At 59.9% G+C, this 26,990-nt stretch overlaps 1 protein-coding gene across 1 annotated transcript in view; it reads left to right on the forward strand.

Annotated features, from left to right (window-relative positions):
- Nucleotides 1–4,595: 4,595 nt before the first annotated feature.
- Nucleotides 4,596–26,990, forward strand: part of HS6ST1 (heparan sulfate 6-O-sulfotransferase 1) — a 39,687-nt gene continuing 17,292 nt past the window's right edge. The window contains exon 1 of the mRNA XM_068967894.1: nt 4,596–5,122. Within this exon, the coding sequence (XP_068823995.1) occupies nt 4,596–5,122 (527 nt within the window). The remainder of the gene's footprint in view (nt 5,123–26,990) is intronic.

Below are 26,990 nucleotides of genomic sequence, written 5' to 3' on the forward strand. Positions count from 1 at the left end.
GAGAGTGCGGCTCTCGGGCGCCCCTCCCCCAGATCGGACAGGCCCCAAAGCTTCCAAAGTTCAGGCAGAGGTGGGGACTGCCCTTCAACCCATAACCCTGGGTTGGGATAAAAGGAAGGGGGTACTGCGCAGAGCCTGCAGTGCCAGCCAGCCCTGGACAAGGGGACAGTCCTGCGGTGTAAGGGGCAGGTGAGAAGGCTCCTGGAGGAGGACACCTTAGACCGGCAGGAAGGACTCCTCAGACCAGGGGAGAGGGTAGATGGGGCCAAGACTGGAGGCACAGATGGAGCAAGCAGAGTGGGGACCCCTGCAGAGAGAAGCCTTCATAGAGGCGAGGTTAAACCAGAGTGCCCGTGAGACGCCCAACTCAGCCCCTGGCACCCCCACCCACCCAGACCCACTGGGGTCAAGACGGGCGTCTCCCATCCCCCGAGGCGGGGTTAACCGCAGCTACGCCGATTCCACCGCGATCCAGGGTCGGCTCTAAAAGTTTGTCCCCAGACAAACCCCGCTCTCTCTCCGCCCCTCCGTGGGAAGCGGGGCCATCCCCGGAGAAGGGTCTGAGGACACAGGCGGGTTGCCTTCCTCCACCCGCCTCAGAAACAACAATAGGCGACCGGCCGACAGAGAAGGAGGGAATCAAGTGTGGAAAATCCCCCTGTCCCGCAATGTCAATGCTGAGCACGGCCGGCAGGCGGGCGCGTGGCCGCGGCGCTGCCCCCACGCGCCCTTCGGTGGAACTACAAGCCCGGGAGAGAGGGGCGCCGTAGATTGATCTCCTGGTTCTCAGACTCTGAGGACACACGGCAGCGAGGGAGGGAAAGCTTGCGTTTGGATTCTTAAGGCTATTTTAGGCTCAAAGGAAATTACATTTTATTCCTAAAGCCTGAATCGTCTCACTTCTTGCACTTTCCCAAAGCAAACGTACAGTGACTTGTTTTTATTTGATCATCACATCCTACCATTAGCCATGTTCTTTCCCCTTTCTTCTACATTAAGCCAGAAATTATACATTAAAGACTTTATAAAGTGAATATTCAGAGGACAAAGAAAGTCACAGACGGGAGGGCGGCGACTGCTTTTCCCTGAACCCTGAAAATACTCAAGGCTGGGCGCTGCATCCAGCAAACTATTAGCCCTCCTTATACTCATACCCGATCTTAGAACTACGGGGAATCTTGGCTACCAAGCTGATCAAGTGGGGAAACAAAGGAAACAGTGGCTGAGGAGGATCCCCCTGAGCGCCAGGCACCTGGCGATGCTGCGACCTCACACGAAACGCACACTGCCCCTTGGTGCGTGTGTCTCTGCCAGCTTGTCAGGGGATGATGGGCATGATGAGGCTTAGGCTGGGGCGAGGGAAAGTCTGGATTCCTCCCTTCCCGAAGGTCCACTGAGTCACTGAAGCAATTTGACTCCATCCACGGCTCCTCTGACTCAACTCTGAGATGGAGAAACTCCCCGACAGCCGTGGGCTCTCATAATGTGTGTGTGCAGCACTTAAAGGGAAAAACAGTAAAATCCTATGGCCACCTAGGAAGAGTTTCTTCCCCCTGAAGAGAATTTCTATGAAGAAAGGGCTTCTAAGCTAAATATGGGGTTCCCTATGACCATTCCGGCAGAAACAAAGCTGGATTAAACAGCTTCCCTATTGTTGTTTAATCACTAAGTCATGTCTGACTCTTTGTAACTCCATGCACTGTAGCCCACCAGGCTCCTCTGTCCATGGGATTTCCCAGGCAAGAATACTGGAGTGGGCTGCCATTTCCTTCTCTAGAGGATCTTCCTGACCCAGGGATCAAACTCCTGTCTCCGGCTTAGCAGGCAGAGTCTTTACCACTGAGCCACCAGTGAGGCCTCCAGCTTCCCTGGGGGAGCTGCTAATCCATGGGTCAGGCAGCTATGGGCAGGGCAACCACCCACTGGGGACCCTGTACTGGGACTCTCTACCCTCTCTGGGCCTCAGTTTCTCCACTGGAACAATCAGATTGTCACAAGATGAGGCCACAGGCCGAGCACAGATGGTTTGGTGGCCTTTCGGTAACAGTCCAGGTTGCTTGTGAACATTCTGGACCATATTCCCATGTGGCAGCAGAGATCACCATGAGGAGCTGAGGAGTGGTCCTTCCAGACCTCTCTCTGAGCCCCACTCCAGCCTTGGCCCCTGATCTCAGGAGCTGAGTGGAGTGTAGGGGTGAGTAAGCGCCAGACAGGCCAGGATCAGAATCCCAGCTCTGCTGACTTCACAAGAAAGGAGCTCAGCCAGGCCTGGGGGACACCTGGGATCTCCACAGGGGGCCTAGACACCCAGGGCTGACGGAGCAGGGTGCCTGAGGGGGAGGCTTTTGCTCAGGTTTTGTGCACCCTGCTCTCGTGGGTCAGGAAGAGAGACCACCGGCCACCCATGAGATCTTGGCCAACATCTTCACCTCTCGGACCTCAGCTTTCTTTTCTGTAAAATGTGTGTCAAGGTCTTCTCTGCAGACTTGCTGATGGGATCAGAAACGACACAGCTACAGTAACTGGTACCCAGTGGTTCTGGATAAAGAGCAGACTTAATCACGATTCACCACATGAGAGAGTGTTGGCATCTGGGTAAGGACACCGCTGGGCGGACCCAGGTCAGCGCTGCGCTCCAAGTCTGGACTGCCGCCTCCCGGGTCCTGCAGGAAGGCTCCTCAGGCCTCAGGCCAAAACGGGGTCACGTGACTGCAGACAGGCAGGCGGCCCCAGGTTCTCCTCTGCGCCAGCCTCCACTCCTGGCAAGAATGGATCCTCACTGGAGAAGGCTAACCAGGCCACCCACAGGGCTCCGGGACCAGATAGTTTGAAAGTAGCTACAGAGGGGGCAGGGATTTTGAGGCCCTGGGTCACACTGGGGACTGGCCACCCCACCACACTCCCAGTGGGCCCTAGGTCACCCTGTATTGTATTCAGGGTGCTGCAGCAGAGCAGATGAGCCTTCAGCCCTTCTGAAAATAGCGTGCTCCCCTCTTAGTTGGGTTTGGGGGTGTCAGTGGTTGGTTTTCCAGTTCTCTGGGTTTGCTTCCAGAAGGGATTTCTGGTATGATTTTATATATTAATATTTTCAACAGTTTAGTTGTAATATGATTGACACAATAAATCCTCACAAAGCCTCTTCAGGACCCACATCACAGAAACCAGGGAAGGCCCTGGCAGAGGTTTATGCGGACATTTGAACCCAGGCCTGACAGGTGGAATCGCTCTGAGACCACTGGACCTGAGTCCAAACACTAGCGCCCACCCTCAGCGAGGCAGGGCAGGGACTCTCAACAGGTCATTTCACAATCTGGCGCACTTCCTGTTCCATGAAGACGCCAGAGCGTCTGAGCCCAGTCAGGACCAGGCTGTGTGGTTCCGAGGAAAGCGCAGGGTGTGCGGCTCAGGGCCCAAGCTGGAAGGCGTGGGGGCAGGCTGGGCTAACCAGGAGAGAGGCCCGCGGGGGCGGTGGGCCACCACCACGGACAGGAAAGGCCCAGCAGCCAGACCCTCTGACCCATGTGCCAAAGCCAGAAGTTGAAATGTTTTTGTGGACGCTCACAACTTTAAATATTGGCTCAACTTTTTATAACTTTCTCATTGAGATTATAATTAAACTAGGAGGAAAAAATGCACGTTGGCTAAAGAACGAAAGACTGCACAAGGCTGCCCGAAGTCTTCCGCGGACACTTCAGCATCTCTCCGCGAGGGGCTCTGGGTCAAGGTCCCAAAGCCGGGGTGCCGGGGATAGAGGAGGAAGGTCGACTGCCGTCGTGGACCCCAGGCTCCCCGCCCCCAACCTTCCCTTTTCCTTTAGCGACCCGCGCCCTGACCCACCGCCCCCAGATCCCACCAAGTCCATCCAGCCCCCGACCCCTCGCGTTTGGAACTTCAAAGCGGCCGGCTTGCAAAGTCAAGGCGTTCCCTCCCGTGAAGCGGGAAGGGGGACTCAGTCCCCACACGAACCCGTCGCCGCGAGCCCCCGCCCCCCACGCACCCCAGAAGGGCCATCTGCGCCCCGCTACACGTTTCTCCAGTCGCTCCCCACGCCTCTGCGGACATCAGTCAGTTCCCGGTTCTCGCTACCCGTCTCAGATGGGCCTCGATAAGGCCAGAGACCAGCGTCCGAGCGCCGGGTCGGACCCGCCTGCAGCCCCGGATCTCTGTGGGCGGGGCCGAGGATCTACTCGGGCGGCGACGGCAAGAGGCGCGGCGGGGGCGGGCCGGGGGCGGGCCTGGGCGGGGCGGCGGCGGACTGCGGAGACGCGGCGGCGCGCGGGGCGGCGCAGAGCGTTCTGGCCGAGGCGCGGAGCGGAGCCGAGTGACCGGCGTGGGGCCGCAGGGGGCGCGAGCCGGGGCAGGGCCGGAGCCGAGCCGGAGCCCAGCGGGGTCGGGCCGGAGGGCGGGGGCCGGGCAGAGAGCAGCCATGGCGCCGCGAAGGGCCGGGGCGCGCGCCGCTGCGGGCGGCCTGGGCGCCGAGTAGCCGGGCCGGGCCGGAGCGCGGGCAGCGGCGGTGGCGGCAGAGCAGCTGCGCCCGCGCCCCCCCGCCCCCCAGGCCCCGCGCCCCGCGCCCGGGCCGCTGGCGATGGTGACACATGCGGCGGCGGCGCGCCGGCGGCAGGACCATGGTTGAGCGCGCCAGCAAGTTCTTGCTGGTGGTGGTGGGCTCGGCGTGCTTCATGCTCATTCTCTACCAGTACGCGGGCCCGGGCTTGAGCCTGGGCGCGCCCGGCGGCCGCGCGCCGCCCGACGACCTGGATCTCTTCCCCACGCCCGACCCGCACTACGAGAAGAAGTACTACTTCCCGGTGCGCGAGCTGGAGCGCTCGCTGCACTTCGACATGAAGGGCGACGACGTGATCGTCTTCCTGCACATCCAGAAAACGGGCGGCACCACCTTTGGCCGCCACCTCGTGCAGAACGTGCGCCTGGAGGTGCCCTGCGACTGCCGGCCAGGCCAGAAAAAGTGCACCTGCTACCGGCCCAACCGCCGCGAGACCTGGCTTTTCTCCCGTTTCTCCACGGGCTGGAGCTGCGGGCTGCACGCCGACTGGACCGAGCTCACGAACTGCGTGCCCGGCGTGCTGGACCGCCGAGACCCCGCCGCGCTGCGCACGCCCAGGTGAGCGTCCACCGACGGGCCGGGACGGCGGGGTGCCGGCTCGTGGCCGCTCCCCCGGGCCCGCCCCTCGCTCCCTGCCCTGCACTCCTGCCCTCTGGGGGCTGCCACTCGCCGCAGCCCTCTGGACCGCCTCCTTACCTCTGGGCTCCGGAGCCCGCAGTCCGTCTGCCGCGGCCCGCTGTGGTCCCCGCGCTCGCATGCCCCCTCTCCCCGCTTGCTCGGCACCTCTTTACTTTTCCCCACCACCCGCCGGGCTGCGCGGAGTCTGGGCTTCCCGGGGTCACCGCCCCCTGCCCACGGGCTGTCACCTGTCAGGCCTCAGCTCTGCGTCCAGGCTGGCCTGTGTCGTCGGGCGGGATTGCGGGTTTCTGTGCGCGTGTAACCCACCTGGCTTCCCCGCGCGGCTCCCGCGCCTAAATCGAAAGTGAGAGAAGTGAGGGGCCTCTCCCCAGCACCTGCGGGCCACCCGCCCCACCCCCGGCCCGCCAGCCTGCCTTGAGAGGGCTGGGGAGGAGCTGCCGAGCCCAGGTGTGCAGGTAGAACAAAGGCCCGAGTGTCACCTGGGGCTGGGGGCGGGGAGGAAGCGGTGCTGCCCGCCCCGCCCCTGCGAGCTGGGCCCTGACTGGGGGCAAACTCGCTCTGAAAGAGGAGCAGAAGCAGGCCAAGGGCAGGCTGAGGGGAGCTGAGCTGGCTGGAGGCACCTGGGCACCCAGACACCTCCCCTGAGAGATTGGGGACACAGGGCTGACCTGTCGCAGGGACAGCTTTCATGGGAAGGACTTTTTAGCCGGAAACACCCTCCCTCCCCACGGTGCAGGGTTTCCAAGGGTTAAAGTTGGGTCTCTTTTTCTCTGGTGTGGGGCCGTCTCCCTAGGACGTTTAGAGCGGGAAGGGCCAGAAGGGAGGTCGTCTTGCCTGCCTTTTGTTTATGTCCCATGTTTGCCTTAAGATTGCGGTCATGCGAGGGCTGGGCTTCGGGCGCTGTGTGACCTGGGTAGCTGTTTGTTAGCACTCCTGGGTCGAAAGTGCAAGGTCTTGGGTGTGTTTGGAAGATGAAGGTTTGGTATCTGGCCAGCTCTGGATTCCCTGCCCGACTCAGTCCCTCTCCTGTAGTGTTTCCTAGGCTGTCAGAGTTGAGGGGAAGAGAAGGGATCTTCCCACTTTCCCTTGGCTGTCCCCACACCAGCAGCAGCTCTCAGCTTGAGAAGTGTCCTGCTGGGCCATGTAAGGCTACATGAATTACCGGTCAGCCTGTCTGGGGTCTTGAAAGCACTGATGGCTGCCCAGCACTTGGTCTGATGTGTACAGGTGTGCTTTCCCGGCCTTGTACCACCTCCTTGCCCCCTGCTGCTACCCGGGGTCCAGCCCCTCTGTGCTAGATTGAGCTGACCACAGGGGCTTGCAGCTACCTGCCCATCCATCCTGTTCACCAGAACCGTAGGCCCCCAGAACTGGACACTGAGCAGCCCAAATAGGCCTGGGTAGGCTCCTCTCACCCTGGAGAAGGGAATGGCTACTCACTCCAGTATTCTTGCCTGGACAGTTCCATGGACAGAAGAGCCTGGTAGGCTGTATTCCATGAGGTCCCAAAGAGTCAGACAGGACTGAGCTATTAACACACACACACAGGCACCTCTCTGCCTGTAGCAGTCAGGAGTGGGAGTCAGAAGAGTCCCATCTGCCAGAGGGAATTAGCTAGGTAGAGCCCTGGAGGGGAGAGTGTGCCGGCCTCCCTCTGGGCACTGTCGAGAGGCTTGAGTCGAGCTTGCCCAGCAGACGTATCCCTCGGCCCTAGTTGGCCACCAGGACACTTTCCTACAGCCCCATCTTCTGAGGCTGATTTTCTCTTTGGCTCATCAGGGTGAAAGGCCCCTGGTCTCTCTTCTCCAGAGCCTGTCCACCAGAGCAACAGGCCGAGCCACCCCACAGACAGGAGTGGGGGGAGTGGGGAAGCCAGCTAGAGTTTCCAGGTGCTGCAGGAGGGAGGGATGCCTGGCGCCCCCTCCTCCAGGTGGACTCGAGGAGCAGGAATGGAAGACTCCGTGCGCGGTTGGCCTGCTGCCTGCCACACTGGGAAGTTGCTGAGCTCAGCAGCTTCCGGCTGGCCGTGGAGGAGGGGTTTCCAGGGTCCTGGCGGGCCCGCCCTCTGCTGTCTGCTCTGGGAGTGGGCTGTGCCTCCAGGCAGGTGATGGAGCCTTGCCGGCAATCTTTGTCACTCTCTCCCACCACTCCCTTCAGTTCCGGTCCAGGCGCTAGGTAGATGGCTTTCTTAACAAGCTTCCTGGAGAAACCAGGGAAATCTCTGCTTTGTGTGTTTACAAGCCTCTGTGTTCCCCGAGTCTGGGGCTGGGCCAGAGAGCTCGGGGGTCAGGGTGCAGCTCCCTCATCTGCCCAGGGACCCAGCACCCAGAAGGGCAGCGGCAGTGCCCAACCTCCAAGCAGTGCCTGGTGTTGAGCGGTGCCTGGTTTCAGGAGTCTCAGATGTCACCCTGTGCTTGGAATGACCACCTGACTGGTGAACTGAGGAGTGACCGGGCACTTTGGGGTCTGGCCCTGGGCAAGCGCCCTTCTTTCCTCCTCTCTAGCCCCTAGAGCCAAGCACTTTGCACTGGGCCGAGGGCGGGGTGGAGGGTGGCCAGATGTCTCACTGCTGTGAGGTGTGCTTCTAGGAGCTCTCCCCCAGCCTCTCCCAGTTCCTGGTGCCAGTGTCTGCGGTGTTTGGGGCTTGCGGTGCAGGGAAGTGAGGGTTTTCACGGCTCCTGTGCCTCATTGCCGCACGTCATCGGCCTGGGTGCCTCTGAGCTGGGCATGCGTCGAGGTGACAAATGGAGATGGATGGGTTTCCAACGCTTTGCTGGAATATGGTTTGGCACTTCCAGCATCTGTGAGTGCTTCCTGACTTGGCAGAGAGGAACAGGTGTGGGTACAAGCATTGGCAGCTCCCTCTTTGGTCTTGTGTCCACGGTGAGAACTGCCACACCTGCTGGCGTCTGCCAGGAATGTTTGTGAGGCCCCCAGGGAGGACTGGCCTCAGAGGTGTGGCTGTCTATGGCAGCAGGCTGGTGGCGAAGCGCTGCCAAGGCCCACACTGGTTAGAGCGTCTCAGCACCCCTTGCTCCCCTGTCACCTTGTAGGGTCAGGATGGTGCTCCTAAGGGCCAGAGTGACCCCAGAGGAGATGGAAGAGGAGCCGTGGTCAGGATCTCACCTGAGTTGCCCTGGACGTGTCCCTAAAGTTGGGCAGGTTTCATTTGGAGCCAGAGGGCACTGGGGACTCGAGTGTGGCTTCTGGGCCACCTTCATGGGGTCTCTGCAGTAGGGACCCCCCCCGGGAGCCCCTGGTTGAGCTCCCACCACCCTCCCCGGCAGAAGCTGTGCTTCCGGGCAGGAAGAAGACATCTCCGTGTCACTGCTGCAGCCTCGTTCTGGCCACTCACACTGCTCCACCGTCCCAGAGGCCTCTCTGGGTTCAGAGACCTGCTGGTGCTGGCAGCTGGCTCTGTGCGGGCCTCTGCCCAGCACACCCTCCTCCCTGCCTCCGTTCTGCTGCCCTTCCTCCAAGAAGCCTTCCCTGGCTGCGCCGTTGTTTCCTTAGGTGCCCTGGGCCGCTCTCCATCTGCCATCCTGGCGTCTCCATGGCATTTGAGCACCGGCCAGAGGCCAGATCGGTGCTGCCCAATCTGACAAGAAGAAAGTTCACTGCCTGGTCCTGCAGGCCCTCCGGGAGCTTTACTCAGCCTGCCCCTCTGCCACGTGTCCTCTGGCGAGTCAGGTTCGAGGAGTCAGCCTTGAGTGCACTGCGGTTCCCGGGGAACCTCGATGGCCCCACACAGGCTAGCTTGGAGCATTGCTGTGGCACCCAACAGTTCGCAGCTTGCCTTCACGTAGCCTTAGTGCAGTCAAAAGACAAAGTCTGCGTTTGCCTGCAGGGGAGCAGAAGGCACCGGAGCATGCGGCAGGGACTGGCCCCCGGGGGAGTCGCCCTGACACAAAAGGAATCTAAGGTCAAGACATTCAGAGCTAGATTTTCCTCGGGAAAAGAAACCTCTTCTTTTTAAGCAAATATGTAAGACAAACTTTTAAATGACTTTCTGGCAGTCATTTTAAATAGTGCCCGGCCTGCGAAGTCATCGGGCTCGACAACTCCTATTGTCACTGAGGCACCGTAGAGCATGTAGGACCAGGGTTTTCTATTCTCCCAGCTGCTTCCTCTGAGCAGTACACAGTGGGCTGGACACAGGGTGGGGGGCTTATTTGCCCCCCCAGCTCAGAGAACGTTCCTAGTGGGCACAGCCCCAGGGCCCAGGCACTGGTGAAGCCCCTGGTCTTTGTGGAGTCAGGGTCTCTTTCTTGGTGGCAGGACTGAGAAGTTTGCTGTCGCCCTTGGAGAGTGGTGGGCTGTCAGTTGGGGCCTGGTCTCATCATCCTTAGCTTCCCTGGGGGCTCAGACGATAAAGAGTCTGCCTGCAATGCAGGAGACCAGGGTTCGATCCCTGTGTCAGGAAGATTCCCTGGATAAGGAAATGGCAACCCACTCCAGTATTCTTGCCTGGGAAATCCCACATTCTCTCGTTTTTTTGTTCTTTTTATAAAGTAACGATCATGGTAGACAATCAGAAGGAAAGTAAAAAAAGGAAAATGACTATTGTCTATGCATGTGCGTGTGCTGTCCTGCCCGACTCTGCGACCGCATGGACTACAGCCTGCCAGGCTCCTCTGCCCATGTAATATTCCAGGCAGGAATACCGGAGTGAGTTACCATTCACTTCTCCGGGGGATCTTTCCAACCCAGGGATTATAGCTGCGGTCTCCTGCTTATCAGGCTGATTCTTTACCACTGAGCCACCTGGGAAGCCCATTCTCTATGCATACCTATTGTTTTTATTATAATTAAAACCATAGTGTGAATTGTCTGTAGACATCATTCCGTGTCATTAAAATCCTAGTGATTTATTGGCTGCCGGTGACTCACCTCTGGGTGCACTGTGGTTGGTTCTCCTCTGGTGCTGAGTGCGCATATTTCCCATTTCTGGCTCCCATAAGTAATGCTGCAGTGGACACCCCTGTCCATAAAATATCTTGCATAGCCCTGATTTCCTTTGGAATTTCCTAGGAGTGGAATTTCTGAGTTGAATGGTGTGAATGTTTAAATGCTCTCAACATATATGTCAAATTACTTCTCAGAAAGGCCATATCTTGTAGCCATGAATGGTATTTGAGTGCCCATCTCGTTGATATTAAATACGTTCTGGGTTTAAAGAGTTGACTTTCTTAAATGACTAAACTGTGCCTGGTTTTTATTGAGAAGTCCTGCCTGACAAGTGTACCCTTGAGGGCGGTGCATCACTTTGGAGGTGGAGGGTGTGGACACCCCAAATGCCAGTCTGTATGGTCACAGATGTCTGCATTTCACCCCTGCCCAGAGCAAGGGTCCAGCTGTCTGCCATGTAGGGCTAAAGGGGAGGCTGATGGGCCATGAGGGCCCAAGGCTGGGAAGCCAGGGTCAGCAGATGGATGGGTATAGACGAGATGTTGGCTCTTGTCCCCTGAGTGCTCAGTGGGTATTTGGAACGGGGCGGGGGGGGCGGTCCATCTTGTTTAGCTCCCCCAATCCCACAAAGCAAGTGCACCATAGTTGTCCCTATATTCCCCCACAAGGAAGTCGAGATCCAGAAGAGTTAGGGAGCTGGCGTCCCAATGTCTGTCTGTTCTGAGGCCTGTGTGCCCTGCGCACCGCCCCCCGCCATGGTGCCCCGACCCGGAAAGGCTGACTGCGGTGAGAACCACTGCCCGCTGTCGGGCATCCCACCCAGGCAGAAGGTGTGGGCTCCCCAAACCCTGGGCGGACACAGGCAGTTTACAGTGCAGATCTGGGCTGTCTGTTTATCGGAGGACGTCTGGCAGCCTTGACTTGTGTAGCAGCAAGGTGGGAATCAGGCCACATGCTCCTGTCTCTGGCAGGCAGCTAAGACCAGGCGCAGCGCAGGGGCTCCCAGCCCAGTGAAGCCAGTGCTCCACCACCTGTCCTGGGGACCAGGTCCTCCCCGCGCGGTCCTGGGCCTGCAGCCGCAGGAAGGGCCTGCTGGAAGGGCTGTGGGATTCAGGCCAGGACCTCATTGAGTGGGCCTGTGGGGCAGACAGGATGGGAAGGGGCTGTGGGCCCTCCAGACAGTGGTCTCCCTGGCAGGGATTTATAGCACAGAGATCCATCTCGCGGCCACCCACTCTCCTCTTTGGGGGCCTGTCCTTTGGCCTCACTGGCCTGCGCTCACAGGCAGAAGGCACGTTTGCAGGGTTTCCGTCTCTCAAGACTCTTAGTCCTGAGTGTTCCAGAGCTCAGTTCGCTCTTCCTCTTGCTGTTACATTTTTGCTGTCAGTTTGATTTGTCTTATTTTTTTGGTTTGGGGCGGGGGGTGGGGGGGGTTGGTATTTGGACCTTTTTTCTGCATAACAGAAAAAAATTACTCCTGATCACAAAAATAGGAATGTGAGTCGTGACAAGAGGTGTGACCTGCAGTATCTGAGGGGTTGAGAGGAGGCACCTCTGCACAGGGCTTTGCAGAAGGGTCACTAGGAGTACAGACCAAAGCAGTGCTCTAGAACCAAGGTTACTTATATTGTCTGAGACCCACAGAAGCAGTCACAGAAGCAGGTGGTAAGGAAAGAGGGCACTGGGGACAGGGAGGCGGTGTGCGTGGAGAAGGGCCCTGTCACGTCTGGCTATGGGATATGCGGCCTGAACTCTCTGTCCCTCCCTGGTGAAGTGTCCCCTTCCTGGTGTGGCATTGTCCCAAGTCCCCAGCTTACAGGGCCTGTTATTTTGGAAAAGTGTTGTGTGAACATACTCCCACCGCTGCTCCCGGACTGCTCCTCCCCACCCACCCAGGTGGGTACCATGGGAGAATCTCAGGGTCAGCAGGTGGGCCCAGGAAGGAGGCATTCAGCCCCTGAGGACTACAGACACCCTGTCCCAGCCTCCGTATCGACCCGGGGCCTGTTTTCCTTGATGGGGACGCAGAAACTATCCCGAGCAGCCCTGTGCTCCCACCACCATCAACAGCCCTCAGCCAGGCTCCCAGCTGGCTCTGGGTGCTGGGAGCTTTGCTAAGGCCATGCAGCTCCCCAGCTGGCCAGCGGCCTTTCCTGTAGCACTGCTCATGTGCATCTCTCTCAAGGCTTCCCCGGGACAGCTGGACCATTTGGAGGCCCTGTCCCCACCCCAGCTGTTGGCCTGTTCAGTCACTCAGCCAGCTACCCAGGGTCCGGAACCTTGGCTCACCAGGGCTACCTGCAGGGACTGACACACCCCGAGTTCTGCAAGGCCGCCCTCTCTGTGTGCCCCGAGGCTCAGGCTCCAGGGCCTGAGGTATGTGGGGACTCAGCCCTCGGGTTCCTTTCAGGAAGCCCAGCCCATAGCTCTGGGCCCCAGCAGCCCAGACTGGGACCCAGAGGAGGAGAGAGGAGCCCCGGGATCCTCTCTAACCTTGTGCCTGGAGCTGGTGGGTCTTGTGGGCACAGAGAAACAACCGTCTGAGGCTCAGTTTCCCCATCTCTAAAATAGGGATGGGAAGCTTATCATTTGAGTCTGTAGAGGAACCAGTAGCCTGTCGCCCATGGCCCCTGGGCCCTCCAGCCCCAGATTGTGTGTGTCCTGTTGAAGCCACAGCCACTGGTAACCCCACAGAATTCTTCAGCCCAGGGATGCAGGCTAGCCTCAGTGCCCGGGAGCAAGGTCCAGGCCCTCAGTTGTACAGGGGGCTGTCAGCGGCTTCCCGCTGCACGAATGTGGAAGAGGGTTGGGCCTGGGGCCCTGTGGGAGCATCCGGCTGTCTGTGAGAGTCCCCTGTGAGCAGCGCAGTAGCCTCTTTTATGTGGAGAACTTTAAAAGGCCCCAAGGGGCCTGGGGCAGGGGATCAGAGCAAATCAGTAATTGTCTGGAAATGTGTTAATTGTAACTAAAAAAATAAAAACTCTGGAGTTACCGGTTTATAAAGGTGTAGAGTTGAAGCGGGTCAGTGGTGTGGGAGACGCACATTGCCCGTTGGTCACAGGCAGGAGCTGGGACCCCGGCCTCTCTGCAAGCCATGCCTCTCCACAGAAGTCTGTGCTGGCCCCAGCGCGCCAGGTGGACACGACCTGAGTCAGACCAGTCTGGGCTCCAGGTCTGGCCCCACTCCCCACCTGGATCCTCATGCGGCTCTGAGCATCATTTTTTTGACCCGCCTAGTGGAGGACTCAGTGGAGTGTGCTGTTCCCCAGCAGGCTGTCAACTCCATCAGCTTATCTCTGCCCTCCAGGACAAGGAAGGACACAGGTCGTCCCTGGGCTGCCCACCAGTGGGGGAGCGGGAGCAGCCAGTGGCCAGGCCCTGCCTCCACCAGGGAACTCCAGCTCCATACCGCGGGTGGCGGCAGAGCCAGGCTGGGGGCCCAGGCTTGGAGCCACAGCAGCTAGGTTGAATTCCCAGTTCTGTCACCTGCCAACTCTGACTTCTGTGCCTTGATTTTCCCATCTGTAACATGGGTCTGCCGACAGTGCCTGCCTCATAGGTAAGGACTTGGAACTGTGCCTATTGCTGGGGGCTCTGTTACATTTTACAAGAGGCTATAGCATGTCCTTTCTCTCTGGGGACAGGAAAGAGCCCTTCAGAAGCGGCTGAGAACTTGGCTCCTGTCCCCATCGGGGACAGCTTAGGGGCCAGCTGCTAAAGTCTGGGCAGTTGTCTGGGCTGTCCACAGGCATCAGTGGCCTTCTAACAGGATGACCTGGGCGTGCTCTGCTTCTGCCATAGGGGTCTCCTGCCCACCCAGGCTGTGGCACTGGGCACCTCCCTGTGTGCCCACTTAACAAAAGGGTTTGTTCTTTCCCTGGATCGCCACAGAGCCCCCACCTGTCTGTAATGATGGCCTGTGGGGACAGTGCAGGTTAGGCCTGGTGTCTGGTCTGTGTTGGCAGCAACTTTCCTGCCTGCCCCCCTGAAACCCCTAGAGACCCAGCCAGAAGAGCTCAGTGGAGAGTGCAGGCAGAGGCAGAAAGGCCAGCTGGGTCCCCGGGTCTTGCTCCTCTCCCTGCTACCCCGCAGGAGCCCAGGGGTGCGGTGGTCCGTCCCCCTCCCTGGCCCCCGTCTGCTCTGGGCGCGGACGTTGACAGGAGCGGAGCAGCGGGCTTGTGCGTTCCCGTGGCGACCGCCGCGTGCCGTGCTGTGCCTCGCCGCTGCCTTCCGCCGCTCTGCGGCCTGCATCCGGAGTCATACCTGCGCCCCTCCCACACGTTCACTCAGTGTGGACACGGCCCTGTGGCGAGCGCTCAGCACCGCTGGCTGTTACACACTCTGGAGCCTGTGTCAGGCTGTGCTCGGCCTGCCACTCCTCCCTTCGCGCAGCCTTGCTGGGGCGGCTTGTCTGTGTGGCCCCACGACGCGCGTGTGTGGTGCATCGACTCGCGGCTTTGTCTAGGCACATCCTCTTCCTTGTGCTTTGCTCCAAGAGGAGATGGGGGCCGCGTTTTGCAGGCCAGGTGACAGTGACCAGACTTGCCCACCCTCCGTGTCCCCAGGAGTGAGGCAAGGGAAGGCGGCCCATCCTCAGCGCTGCTGGACGTGGCCAGCGCTCCCCAGACCGGCTCCGCGGACACACCACCCCACTCCCTACCCCAGCCGTGCCAGAGGCCCGCACCATTTGGCTTGTGAGGAGTTGCCAAGCCGGTGAGATGGTCCACTGTGGTCTTAGCACACATTTCTTCTCCCATGACAGGCGAGATGGGCATCCCCTTGTGTGGTTCCTGGCCGCAGAGGTTCCCTCCAGCCGCTCACCTACTCCCGTCTCTGGGCTGTGTCTCCCCGGGAGGTGGCTCGTCCCCTTTGTGTGTCCTGGTACGAAGTCCTGTGTGTGCTGTGCTTGCCGGGGCTCTCCTCCTGACCAGCCTGTGGACCTAGGCCTTTGGTTTACTGGTGCCTGGACCCGGAGGGGCCCAATGGACCAGACGTGTCCTTGTCCTCGTGCCAACGGCCCCAAGTTCCCCTGCCGGGGAGGGAGGAGCATGTTTCTGCCGACCTCGGAACTCCTCCAGGACCCCTTTGTGGCGGGGAGCCAGCCAGAAGCCTGGAAGGGTGAGTGGGCAGACAGGTGCCCGGCTCACCAGCCGTCCCCTCTGCAGCAGGGAGGCCCCAGACCCTCATCTGAGTCTGTCCTCAGCAGCACCCAGAGCAGCAGCTGTACAAGCCCAGAAAGCCAAACAGGTGGTCTTCATGCCGTATCTCACACCCATCAGCTCTGCTTTGTGAGCGCCCGGTGAGAACTGGCTAGAAGAAGGATCCTGCCGCCAGAACCAGAGCTGGAGCCCAGTGCTCTGAGGCTGTGGCACCTCCCGCCCCTCCTGATGGAACTGGGCAGGGCTTTCCCAGAGGCCTTACTCCAGCACCCCCCAGCCTACGATACCTCCAGCTGGGTCCCCCATCTGCAGCAGCCACACCCCAAGACCTAACCCCAGCATGACCCTCTATAACAGAGCTTCCCACATCCTCCTGTAAAGGCACCTGGGGCAGGGCAGCCTTGGCATGCAACCCCCAACTTGGCCACCGCCTGGACCACCTCCCACACCGTTCATCTAAGAGTTAGCTCCAGCCACCACAGAACTCACAGGCCCCGAGAACAAGCACAGCAGGCTTTTGCGGCCCGTGAGTAGTGGGCGAGCATCTCCCCTCGGAGTTACGCGCTTGAAAGGCTCACATGTAAATATTTACCTCCCTGGAGCGTTGGTGTCCTTGGAAAACGAGGACCTGTGCACATGGAGGCTTTGTGTTTGCATCACCGCTGCAGGAGGTGGGGTCAGCTGGCTCACTGTCTCAAAGCAGTGAGAGTTTCCTCCAAGCCCTTGGTGAAGTAGGATCCTCGGGGATCCTACTCAGCGGGAGGAAGTCCTCCAGCCCGACCATGGTCGGGGAGGCAGGGGCTGGGGAAAGCCCAGTTCCCTGTGCACCCCGCTTATTCAGGGTGCTGTGCTCGTGCTGGAAGCAGGCTGAGCAGGTGTCCTCACCCAGAGGGCACAGTCCGGGGACAGAGAGTGGCTGTGACGACAGGCAGCCTGGGCGCCAGGCCTGCCTCCCTCCCGCCTCACCGTTAGGGCCCTCCCCTTGCAGATGAGGAAACCAAGGCACCAAGAGCCTAAATGACTCATCGCCCACGGTCACACATCAGAGGGCTGGGACTCATGCTTGGCCTGTGGCCCCAGGGTTTCCTCTTAACCTCTCCCCAGTGGCAGGGAGAGGGGAGGGTCCCCCGAGAGGGGAGAGCCAGGCATCACCCAGGCCTATAGGGCTCAAACTCACCACATTGCCTGCCTGTCATGGAGGGAGACGTGGCTGCTTTGAGGGTGGGCTTTCTCAGCAGCCCAAGATGGTACAGGGTCCTGGGGGAGACCTCTGGTGACTTTTGAGCCCCCTCCTCTGGCCCAGCCAAGTGAGTAGCCACCCTCTGGAAGCAGCTGAGCCGTAAAGTCTGATGTGTTGCTCCCCAAAGATTGCAGGCAGGTGGAACCAGGTCAAGCAGAACACATGGGCTCCAGGGGTTTGGAGGTTTCTGATGTCACCTGTGAAGAGGGGCCCTGCCAGGCAAGTACACAGCATGGGAGCACAGTTCCCACCTGCCTGGGCACCGCAGCCTCGCCTGTGCAGCCTTCCAGCCTTGCCACTCTGAGTCCTCTTCCCCCAGTTGCTATAGCCCCCCAGCCTTTGTCCCGAAGGAGAGACCACAGGTTGGGCACAGGTTCCACCCCCCATTCCCTTAGCAAGCAGGTCGGCAGAGAGGCAGGTCCAGGCAGCGTGTTCCACTCAGACAAGCCCAGACAGAAGGCTGCTCATTGGCCCGCGGTCTGAACCCTGCAGAAATTCAAGGCCTCCTGCTTTCAGACCATCCCTCAGGAAGCCCAGGCCTGTAAGGAGAGGTCTGTCCTTTGCTTTCCCGGAAGCCTGGCTGGCAGAGTGCCCAGCGGAAAATACTGTTTTTATCAAGTCAAATGCAGTCACATTTCAGACAAGTGGGTCAGAGACAGGCAACGGGATGGTAGGGGGTGGGAGGGCTGCCCCAGAGCCGAAGTGGACCCCCAATCACTGGATCGAAAGGGGGCCCAGTGGGCATCAGACAGGACTTGCCACAGGGCACGGGCTGCACCCCACATGGCAGGGCCAAGGCGGTGTGCCAGCCTCTGTCACCCTCCCCCAGCCAGAGCCCTGCTGTCTTTGGCCAGAGGCAGCCTGAGGTGGTACCAGGCATGGAGGGGCAGTCGCAGAGCTGCTGGGTGGGGAGGGGGGCTGACTGAGCCCAGCCCCCACCGTGGGCCAGAGAGGGTGGCAGGCAGGGGTGGGCCTCCTGCAGAGCGGCCGGTGCAGCTAGTGCAACACACGAGCAGAGCGTTTGCAGAGGAACTGCCCTTCAGAGGGTCAGTGTTAGCACAGAGCCCAGGGGACAGCCTGCGCTGTGTGTGGCACTCGGTCGCTCCCCCCGCCCAGTCCACCCCAGCTCTGACCCCTGACCCCAGAGTCAGCTGGCACAGGAGTCTGAGATTTGTGGGCCCCCGGCTGTCGCCTCGACCACCTGGGGCTCTATACATGGACCTCTTTGAGTCCTTAAATTCGTTTAGGAAGTTTTGACTGAACACTCACTCCTTGCAGTCTCCAGAAGGGTGCCGGTGTAGAATCCTGGCCCCCAGCTGTCCCTGCCAGGGCTGCCCAGCTGTGTCTGACGGGCATCCAGAAGCAGGAGGCCCCAGGCTTCACGGCATCCAGCACCACCGTCGGATAGTGCTTGCAGCCCCCCTCGAGTTCCCGGGCAGCACGAGGGCCTTGGCCCCTCAGTTAGTGACTGCCAGCCTGCACTCTGGTTTTCTCCAAGTGACACCCAGTCAGGGTCCCTGCACACACACACCCTGTACCCCCAGTGGCTCTGCTGGACTCTGGGCACTTGGCCCTGGCCTGCAGGGACCCACGGGCACTGTCCCAGGTGGACCGTGAGATGCTTCCACAGTTCTCCTGTTACCAGTGGGGAGGCGGAGGCACAGAACAGTCAGGGAGCTGCCGAGGGCCCCCAGGCTCAGACCCAGTATCCAGATAGGTGTGATCCCGTCTTTCCCATCCATGCCCATGGCTGCAGCCCCTTAGCAGCTGTCACTCAGTAGGGGCCATGCTCAGATGGCCTGCCGGGCCTGCCCAGGTAGCAGCGAGCAAGGGAGAGGCCATCACAGGGAGGCAGCCGGCGTCCTGGTGGCGTCTGAGGGTGCCTGGAGCCAGTCCACTCTGTCCCACATACAGCAAAAGGGAAGCTCAGGGTTGTGGATAATTTTGTGTTGGGCCTGAAAACTAGTTTTTTTAATATTTTCTTTCCATTTTTCTCCCTAAAACAGCAATACGTATCATAGCTCAGGAATTGCCTGGGAGTCGTGGGGCCCGGACAGGGCCTCCTTCTCACGCTGCCTCTCTGGGGAGGCCTCTGCACTCTGGCCACACTGCGTGCTGCAAGAGGCCAGGCGGGAGTCTTTTCTGACTGACTGGGAATCGACTTTACCCAGGGAGAGGATGGTGGGCACATGGACAGGCTGGCACTCTGCCCTGCCTCCACCCTCAGGCCCAGCTGGGACCTCGGTGGGTCTGGCTGGGGAGACGCAGGGAGCTGAATCCCGAGGGCACTCAGCACCAAAGTTCCCACAGGTGCTGCAGGACGCTGGGGGGCCAGGCTCTGGTTGGCAGGGCCACAGCCTTGGACCTGCGCACTGGTGTTCCTGAGGTCAGAGCCAGCACCTCCCCCTACGTCCTGTGCACACACCCGGCAGCTCCTGGGCTGATCCTTCTGGGTCTGCACCCGGCTCCCAGCCCCACGTCTGCCCTGCACACTTCCAGGGTAAGCGCTGACAGGCGCAGCTGTGGGGAGCGTGGCATGCCCTGCTCTAGTTCGGAGGCCCTTTTTGTGATGTCTGCTCCAACTCATGGAGCAGCAACCTCGGGCTGGGGCCGGAATTCCTCAAGGACACGCGCCCCTCCCCAGGGAGAGGGCAGGGTTAGGGGCTAGGAGCCTCCCAGGACTGACCACAGGCTGTGCAGGGCACCCGAACACTCAGGTGGTCACACAGCCGCACACGCGCCTGGCCGCAGCTTGTGCTGCAGGGCCAGTGGTGACTCAGAAACACCCTGGAACAAGAATTCCTCTTTCCTTCCAAGTGGTTGGCACTTTGAAGGAAAATGTTTGAGACATTTTCTCCCATTTGATTCCTTCCCGCTAGCCATGTTTAAGAGCTGAGTGGTTTTTCCACTCCATGGCTGGGCCACCCCTTCATCCCTGCCACCTCAGAACAGGCCGGGACATTAAGGAAATAGTGTGTTCATGGAAAATTCGCTCTTGTCGTAAAAGTAGGGCCGAGCCCTCAGCCCCCTGCCCCCAGAGACCTGGGCCTGGGCTCTGCAGGAGGCCCTCTAGGGGTGAAAGGCCAGACTCCTCAACAGCTGGGCGCCGGAGCTGCCTGCCTCTCTCCTGCCTCCCAGGAGTAGGGCCCCTGGCCGATGACATCTGTCCTGGTTTCAGGCAAGTGTGACTGGGGTGAGGGGCCTGTGAATTAGCTGTGAGAACTCAGGGTCACAGTTTACTTGAAGGGGCCCTAGAGTTCGTTTGCCAGGCAGACCCGGGCAGCCCCCGCCTGGCTGGGGCCTGATATCCCTCGCTGCCCTGGCCTGGTTCATGATGAAATGGAAATGTGGTGGTTGCGTGTGGAGGGCATGAAGAGGCCAGCAGGACCGCTGGCCCCAAGGTGGGGTGTGCAGCCCCCTGCAACAGCCCCCCAGCCTCTGCCTGGCAGATGGACAGTGTTTGCAGAGCCAGAGGTCGGGAATAGGCCATGGGCTTCTCTCCACCATAGCCCCCTGCCTGTTGGCCTCTGTCCCACGACAGTCGGGGTTCCTCAAGTCAGGCCCAGGCCACCGGAACTCTTCTGTGGGTCCCAGCTCTTGGTTGAGGACCTGAGCATGGAGTAGGTCGTGACCTTAGAGGCACCCTAGCTCAAGGGCTCTGTGTTCTCACCAGGTGCACTCTCGGGAAAATGTGATGAGTCTGTGCCTCAGTTTCTCCATCTGTTCATCAGGGCCAGGGCTGCTCTTCAATACCCCTGAGGGCAAGAAGCATGGCCTGCTGGGGTACCTGGCACCTGGGGGGGGGGGGTCCCAGAGGAGAGGGCATTGCCCGCCATCCCTTCTGTCCACCCCTGTGTCATAGGTTTGAGACCAGGGAACCCTGAAAGGGCTACCAGTTGTCTCCCTGCCGCCCTGGGCTGAGCTTGAGGTCTGTGCCGTGTTGCCTTTGAGAGTGCTGGGCCGCCCAGCGGGGCAGAGGCCTGGAGCCCCAGTTAGTTGGTTTGTCAGGAGGGTGGGACAGCAGAGCCCCACCTCACAGGCAGTCGGGGTTAGGGACCCCATCGTTGGCATGGTGTGCAGAGGGTGGCTGTGTGCCCCTGTCCCCACCAGACGAGGCAGGTGCTTGCTGCCCCCTCGCTCTGTTCAGCCAAAGAACAGAAGCGGGATTCTCAGCAAGGTCACGCTCTGGGCTCATCTTGGTCCTGTGCACCCCCCGCCAGGAGAGCTGAGGATGTGCCCCGTCAACCGTGGTTGGGGGCAGATTTAGACGGGGCGAGTTCCACTTGTCACCTCGTCGCTGAGGCTTTCTGGAGTGGCTGTACAGAGAGCAGGGCTGCCTTCTTTCCTGAGAAGCCTGGTCTGGTTTTGCCTGAAACTTGCCCAGCCAGAACTGGCTGCAGACACTCCACTGGAGGAGAGCTGTGTGCGTGTGTGTATGTGTGTGTGTGTGTGTGTGGTGATATACACGTCACATAAAATTTACCATTTTAACAGTTGTTAAGTGTGTGACTCAGCGGCATTAAGTGCAGTCACACTCTTGTACAGCCATCAGCACCCCCATCCGCCTCCAGAACTTGCCTGGCTCCCCCAGCTGAAGCTCCACCCATTAAGCAGACTCCCCACTCCCGTCCACCTACCCTGACGGCCCCCCTTCTGCTCTCTGTTTCTGTAAACTTGACTCCTCAAGGGTCTTCATGTAAGTGGAATCAGATGGCATCTGTCCTTTTGTGACTGGCTTATTTTGCTGAAGATGATGTCCTCAAGGTCCATCCATGTGTGGCAGGTGACAGAATTTCTCTCCTTTTTTCAGGTTGACCAGCACACCATTGCATGTGTATACCATGCTTTGCTTTTCCACTCACTGTTTGATGGAGACTTGGCTTACTTCCACCTCTTGTTCCTGGGAATGGTTGCAGAAGTATCTGTCCGCATCTCTGCTTTCCGTTGTTTCGGTGGAACTGCTGGGCCACAGGATAATTATATGTCTAATATTTTTAGAGAACTGCCATCCTGCCTCACTTTCCCATCAAGAATGCCCATACATAAAGGTTCAGTTTCTCCCATTCTTGCCAACATGTCTTCTTCTGCTGCTTGGTGACTGGCTGGTCGTGACCTAGGGCAAGACAGTCTAGAATGTGGTCCAGAATGATGGCACGGGAGTTGCTTATGGCCTCAGGAGGAGTCTGGCAAAGCCAAGTTCAAACTCCATGCGCCTGGAAGTTGGGGAAGGCTGGAGGGTGGGGGGACAGTGCTGTGTGGAGTTGGGGGCAGGTGTCTAGTGGAGGGTCTGGGTAGGTGCAGAGAGGAGGGGGTATGTCCCCCCACACTGGCTCCAGCTCTGAGCTGACAACTGGCAGCAGCGTGGTGTGCTTGGCCCTGTGGTGATCTCCATGTGGACCCACGGCGGGGCCAGGCGCACACCCTGGGAATCCCAGCGTGGCTAGTCCGCTTCTGCCGGGCTCAGCGTGGCCGTCTGGTCGTCTAAGGACAGCTGGAAGACTAAGCAGGCCCCGTCCTGGCCAGGGACCCCTGCCCTGTGTGGCAGGCAGGCCCCAGCCCACCCCGGGCGGCGGCTGTGTCTCTGCTCCGGTGGGTGGCCAGCACTCTCCCAGTGACCTGTGTCTTTGCTCCGGTGGGTGGCCTGCACTCTCCCAGTGACCTGCGGTCGCGCACACGTGGGCTTCTTGAGTCAGGCCACCCCAGTGTCCTCTCTGCCCGTCTGTCCCTGGGACACCATGCTGGGCAGGCTCGAGGGTGCTGGGGACACTGGGCTCACGCGGCGTCACTGCATCGGGCTGTCCGTGGCTCAGAGGCCTCAGGCCACCGCGCTGTCGCTGCCCCTCTCCTGGGCGCAGGACTTTGAATGGCAGTCAGAATACTTAGGGCGCCGCTGGCACCTCCCGCAGGCTTATTGCCTTCACATTCCTGCTTCCCGATTCCCACCAGGACTCGCGCCCCATCAGGGCAGCGCAGTGGCCTTTGCCTCTGAGGCTGTCGCTCAGCAGCCGAGACCCTGGCTGCACAGAGGCGGGATGGCAGCGCCCTGGAGGCCTGGAGGCCGCAGCCCTTTGGCTGACCGTCCAGACACAGTTCGGGTTCTCTCCTTCCTCGGGAGATGTTTCCACAGTGCACATACCCACTTCTGAGTCCTCCTGGGGCCTGGCAAGCTTGCCAGGCAGTGTGGCCCCCTAATGGGTCCCCAGCCCTCCCTGCAGAGCCCCTGTGGGGTCCACTGTCGTGTACAGAAGGCGGGGGTGCCAGAGCCCGTGCAGGGGCCGTGGTCCTGCCCTCAGGATGCACTCAGACCCCATCTTGCAGCACCCTCGTCTGGGTCCCATGGGTGCCGTCCACCCCCAGGCCCACCCTGCTTCTCCACGCAGGCTACATACAGCCTGACGTGTGCTCTCGGCCAGCAGGGAGTCCACCCCCAGGGCCTGGGGGCCCATGGTTTTCCTGCTGCTGACGCTCTTCAGCCTCCAGGGTCCTTCCTCTCTAGGAGTCGGAGAGCGTGGTTTCTGGGAAGTCTGGGATCCACTGTCCTAACCGCCTGCTCTGTGCACAGAAGCTACCTGATGGGTGAACGATGGTGGCCGAGCCCACCCCAACTCACTGCTCTTGCTCGGGGCCTCAGGGAGTGAGCGTCAGGCTCCCTGATCACTTTCATTTCCAGCCTCAGAGCCTGAGTTATCCTCTGAATCCTTGCTCTGCCCAGGCCCCATGCTGGCCCTGGGGACTAGGGCAGATGGGCCAGGCTAGTGGGAGACAGGCCAGGAGAAGGAAAAAACCACACCATGGCTGAGAGGTGGGCAAGGGCAGGGAGGGTCTGAGGGGAAAGATGGGGAGAAGGAGGGTCCCTGGAACAAGACTGGGGAGCAGCGCTTCTTGGCACGGAGGTGCACGTGCAGCTGGGGGCTGGGTGCCTGGTTCACACGGAGTCCCTGCTGCACACAGAGGGCTTGCCTACTGGGGCAGAAGGAGCAGCCTGGAGGGTTACTGAGCAGGGGAGCAGTTCAGCCAGGGCCCCTGAGACAGAAAACCAGGCCGCACATGCACAGCTAGGAACCTGCAACCATACAGAGGACCCCAGACTTGGGCCTGGTTGTCCCCAGGGTAGTCTCCAGGGACTGTTTGGGGCAGGAGTGGGGTCAGAGCTGGGAAGGAGAGGCAGGTAGTGTCACAGTGGGTGAAGAGCACGGGGCCAGAGAGGAAGGAGGCGAGCCTGCACTCAGATCCCTGAGGGAGCCCCCTCCCCAGGGCCCTGGCACAAAGAAGCCAGCCATCAGCCACGCTCTTTGCGGCAGGCGTGTGGGACCTGCCCTCGATCTGTCAGCCCAGCTCCGAGGGTAGTGATGGGCTGAGTGAGCTCCGACGGCACAGGGACCCCGGTCCTAAAAAAGACCTGTGTCCTTTGGAAGGGCTGGGAAGACCTGGGCTGGGATGGGCCTAGGTCGACAGCAATGGGGGTGGCTCCCCATAGCCCCGCCTCAAGTGCCCAGCGGGCCAGGCCCACATGGAGCCCAACAGGCAGGCCTTGGCCGTGGGCTTTGCCCTCCCTGAACCTTGGGGAGACAGACATGACCAGAGGGGAACTCTGGGACAACCATGCGTGTCTGGGGGAAGCAGATAAGGTAGCCTGCCCTCCGGAGGGGGTGGATAACCCTGTGCTGCAGCCCCTTGGACTTGTCTAGAGAGGCCCTGAAGGTGTGGGCGCCCCGCCATCGGGGCCCCCCAGTGCCCTGATCTCTAGGCCTGAGCTGTGACCTCTCCCTCCTCACATCCCTCGTGCTAGCCGCACCCTGCCTGTGAGCCAGGAGGGGGCCCCCCAGGTCCTGCCTGCTGCCACAGTGGGGCGGTGGGCAGCCTGTCAGTGCTGGGACGTGTCCTCTACCGCGGAAGTGGAGCAGCGGTGACCAGAGGCATTGGCGGGCCAGCAGAGCCCCGACCACAGCCCTGCTGCCAGGCTGCCTCCCTCGCACACTCTTTATTGGGATCTGTGTCTGGCATTGTCCCACATGAGTCAAGCTGTCCTTTGCAGGTGGAGCCTGTCGGCTGAGTGTACCCCACCCACCACTGCCCCCCACCCCACCCCCGTGCCCAGTGAGTCACACGCCATGCCCTGACCCACAGCCCTGGGAGGCCCTGAATCCGGGGCCCTGCTCGCTTACTCAGACTCTGCTCCCTGTATTGCCGGACAGCCTGGGCCTTTGCCTAGTGCCCGCAGCCCGGAGCGACCCGTGTGCTGCTACCGCCCGTTCACGTCGGCATCATACCGAGGGGTTTCTGGGCAGACTGGCAGTGCCCCCACCAGGGATAGGGTGCTAGATCAGGTGCTGGCATCCGCCCTGTCCTGCCCCACCGCCAGACCTAGAGAGCCCTGCTGGTGGGCGGTTTGGCCTGGCTTCTCCTCGGAAGCAGGCCCCTGAGCTTCTGGACACTGAACACTCTTTGCCTTTAGTACAAGGCTCCAACCCTGGGTGGTTCTGTATCCAGGCTCGTGTGGGCCTGGGCCCAGCGCTTCCTCGTCAGCACGTGGTGTGGGTGTCCCCGCCTCAGTTGCTGGGCCTGAGTGTGTGGTTGTAGGGGAGCCAGAATCCCGCCGGGCTCAGCCTCTAGGGCAGGACAGATGTGAGTGACTGGGGACAGCCCTTCTGAGGCCTCACCCCTTTCACCTGAGCTCGTCCTTGTGCAAGGGGAGGACCTGGGGCCTGCTCGGCCCGGCCTGCCGGCTTCCTGCCCGGCTCTTCCTGTGCGGCCCTTTCCCCCAAGTGCTGCCCAGGGCAGCCTCCCTTAGCTGGTTCCCTCCACCCCAGAGAGACAGGGCTCCTCTGCTGGGCATGCAGGGGCCTTCTGGGTCAGAGCCTCTCCCTGCCGCCACCCTGGGATCAAGGAGCTTGGCGGGGGTTCACCTGGGCAGGTCGAGGGGAGTAATCCAGGTGATCCTAGGCCATGATGGAGTTAGATGGAAGGAAGGGAGCGCTGAGAACTGTCTCCTAGGAGGCACAGTTCTACTTGGGCAGGACGGCACCTGTGGGCCCCTCAACCAAACCAGATGGAGTGCGAGCAGGCCCCAGGGCCAGAGCCTTCTGAGCTTAGGGCAGAGCAGCTGGGACTCATCCTCGCAGGGGCTGTCCCCTCCGGTCGGTCCATATGCCTCCTGTGTTTCCTGAGTACACTCATGCCTCCTGCAAATGGAGAAAGGGCCAGCCGATTGAGGCAGTGAGGACCGGTGCCAGGAAGCAGGAAATGGGCTTGGAGAGGCCTGGCCCCACATCCTGCTGCCGTAGGGGCACTCCTGGGCCACTTGCTCCAGATGACACAGCAGTCTCTGGAGACCCCAGGTCATACAGCCAGGGGCTCGGGGCCAGAAGCCAGCCCACTGAGCTCACTCGGAAGCGGGCGCTCAGGCAGCTGACGCATCTGCTGAGCTCACCTGGGGTAGGGGCCCTCCTTGCCCAAGGTCCAGGCCCCAGGAGGCTCAGCACTGGGAGCATGCAGAGCTGCCCCAAGTCTCCAAAACCCTCAGCCCTCCAAGAGCAACCCAGACCCTACCTGTGGGTCAATCCAGGTCCCAGCAGAGAGAATTGGACATGCAAAGCAGCCCCCTCCCCGAGCCAGGTTCTGAGGGTGAAGCCTGGACACAGGTGCTCAGCAGAGACACGGTAGACAGACTCCTTCCTGTCATTTCATCATTAGACTGGAGAGATGCAGCGAGGAGAGGAGGGGCCTCTTTGCCCCATTTCTTGTTGTAGAGAAAATGCGTCGGACTCTTTCCCCACTGGGACCATGTTTATTCTAGGTTCTTTTGGATACTTTTTCAGGTTATAGGAATTCTCTTCTAATCATGAATAATAATTTAACCTCCAGTACTCTTGCCTGGAAAATCCCATGGGCGGAGGAGCCTGGTAGGCTGCAGTCCATGGGGTTGTGAAGAGTTGGACATGACTGAGCGACTTCACTTTCACTTTTCACTGTCATGCATTGGAGAAGGAAATGGCAGCCCACTCCAGTGTTCTTGCCTGGAGAATCCCAGGGACGCGGGAGCCTGGTGGGCTGCCTCCTATGGAGTCGCACAGAGTTGGACATGACTGAAGCAACTTAGCAGCAGCAGCAACATAATTTTACATAACTTCTTACATATCTGTTGATGTCTGTAATCTGCTGGTGTGAAAATCCATGTGTGGATTTTCTCATGTTAAATCATCCTTACATACCTGGGATTACCTAATTTAATCATAGTGTCATATTTTATATGCTCTACTGGATTCGATTTGACAAGATTTTTGCTTACAGTTTTTTTACATCTATATTGAGAATGAAGAGTTTCAATTTTCCTTTCTTCTGTGTATGTTTGATTTTGGTATTGGGGTTGTGTTGGCCTCATAGAATGAGCTGGGGCTGGAAGTGTGCATTTCCTTTATTATCTGTGAGAGTTTGCATAAAGTTGAGTAATCTGCTTTTAAAATTTGGTAGAAATTTTCTG

This window comes from Capricornis sumatraensis, chromosome 3 (genome assembly GCF_032405125.1).
Source record: "Capricornis sumatraensis isolate serow.1 chromosome 3, serow.2, whole genome shotgun sequence".
Classification (NCBI taxonomy): Eukaryota; Metazoa; Chordata; class Mammalia; order Artiodactyla; family Bovidae; genus Capricornis; species Capricornis sumatraensis.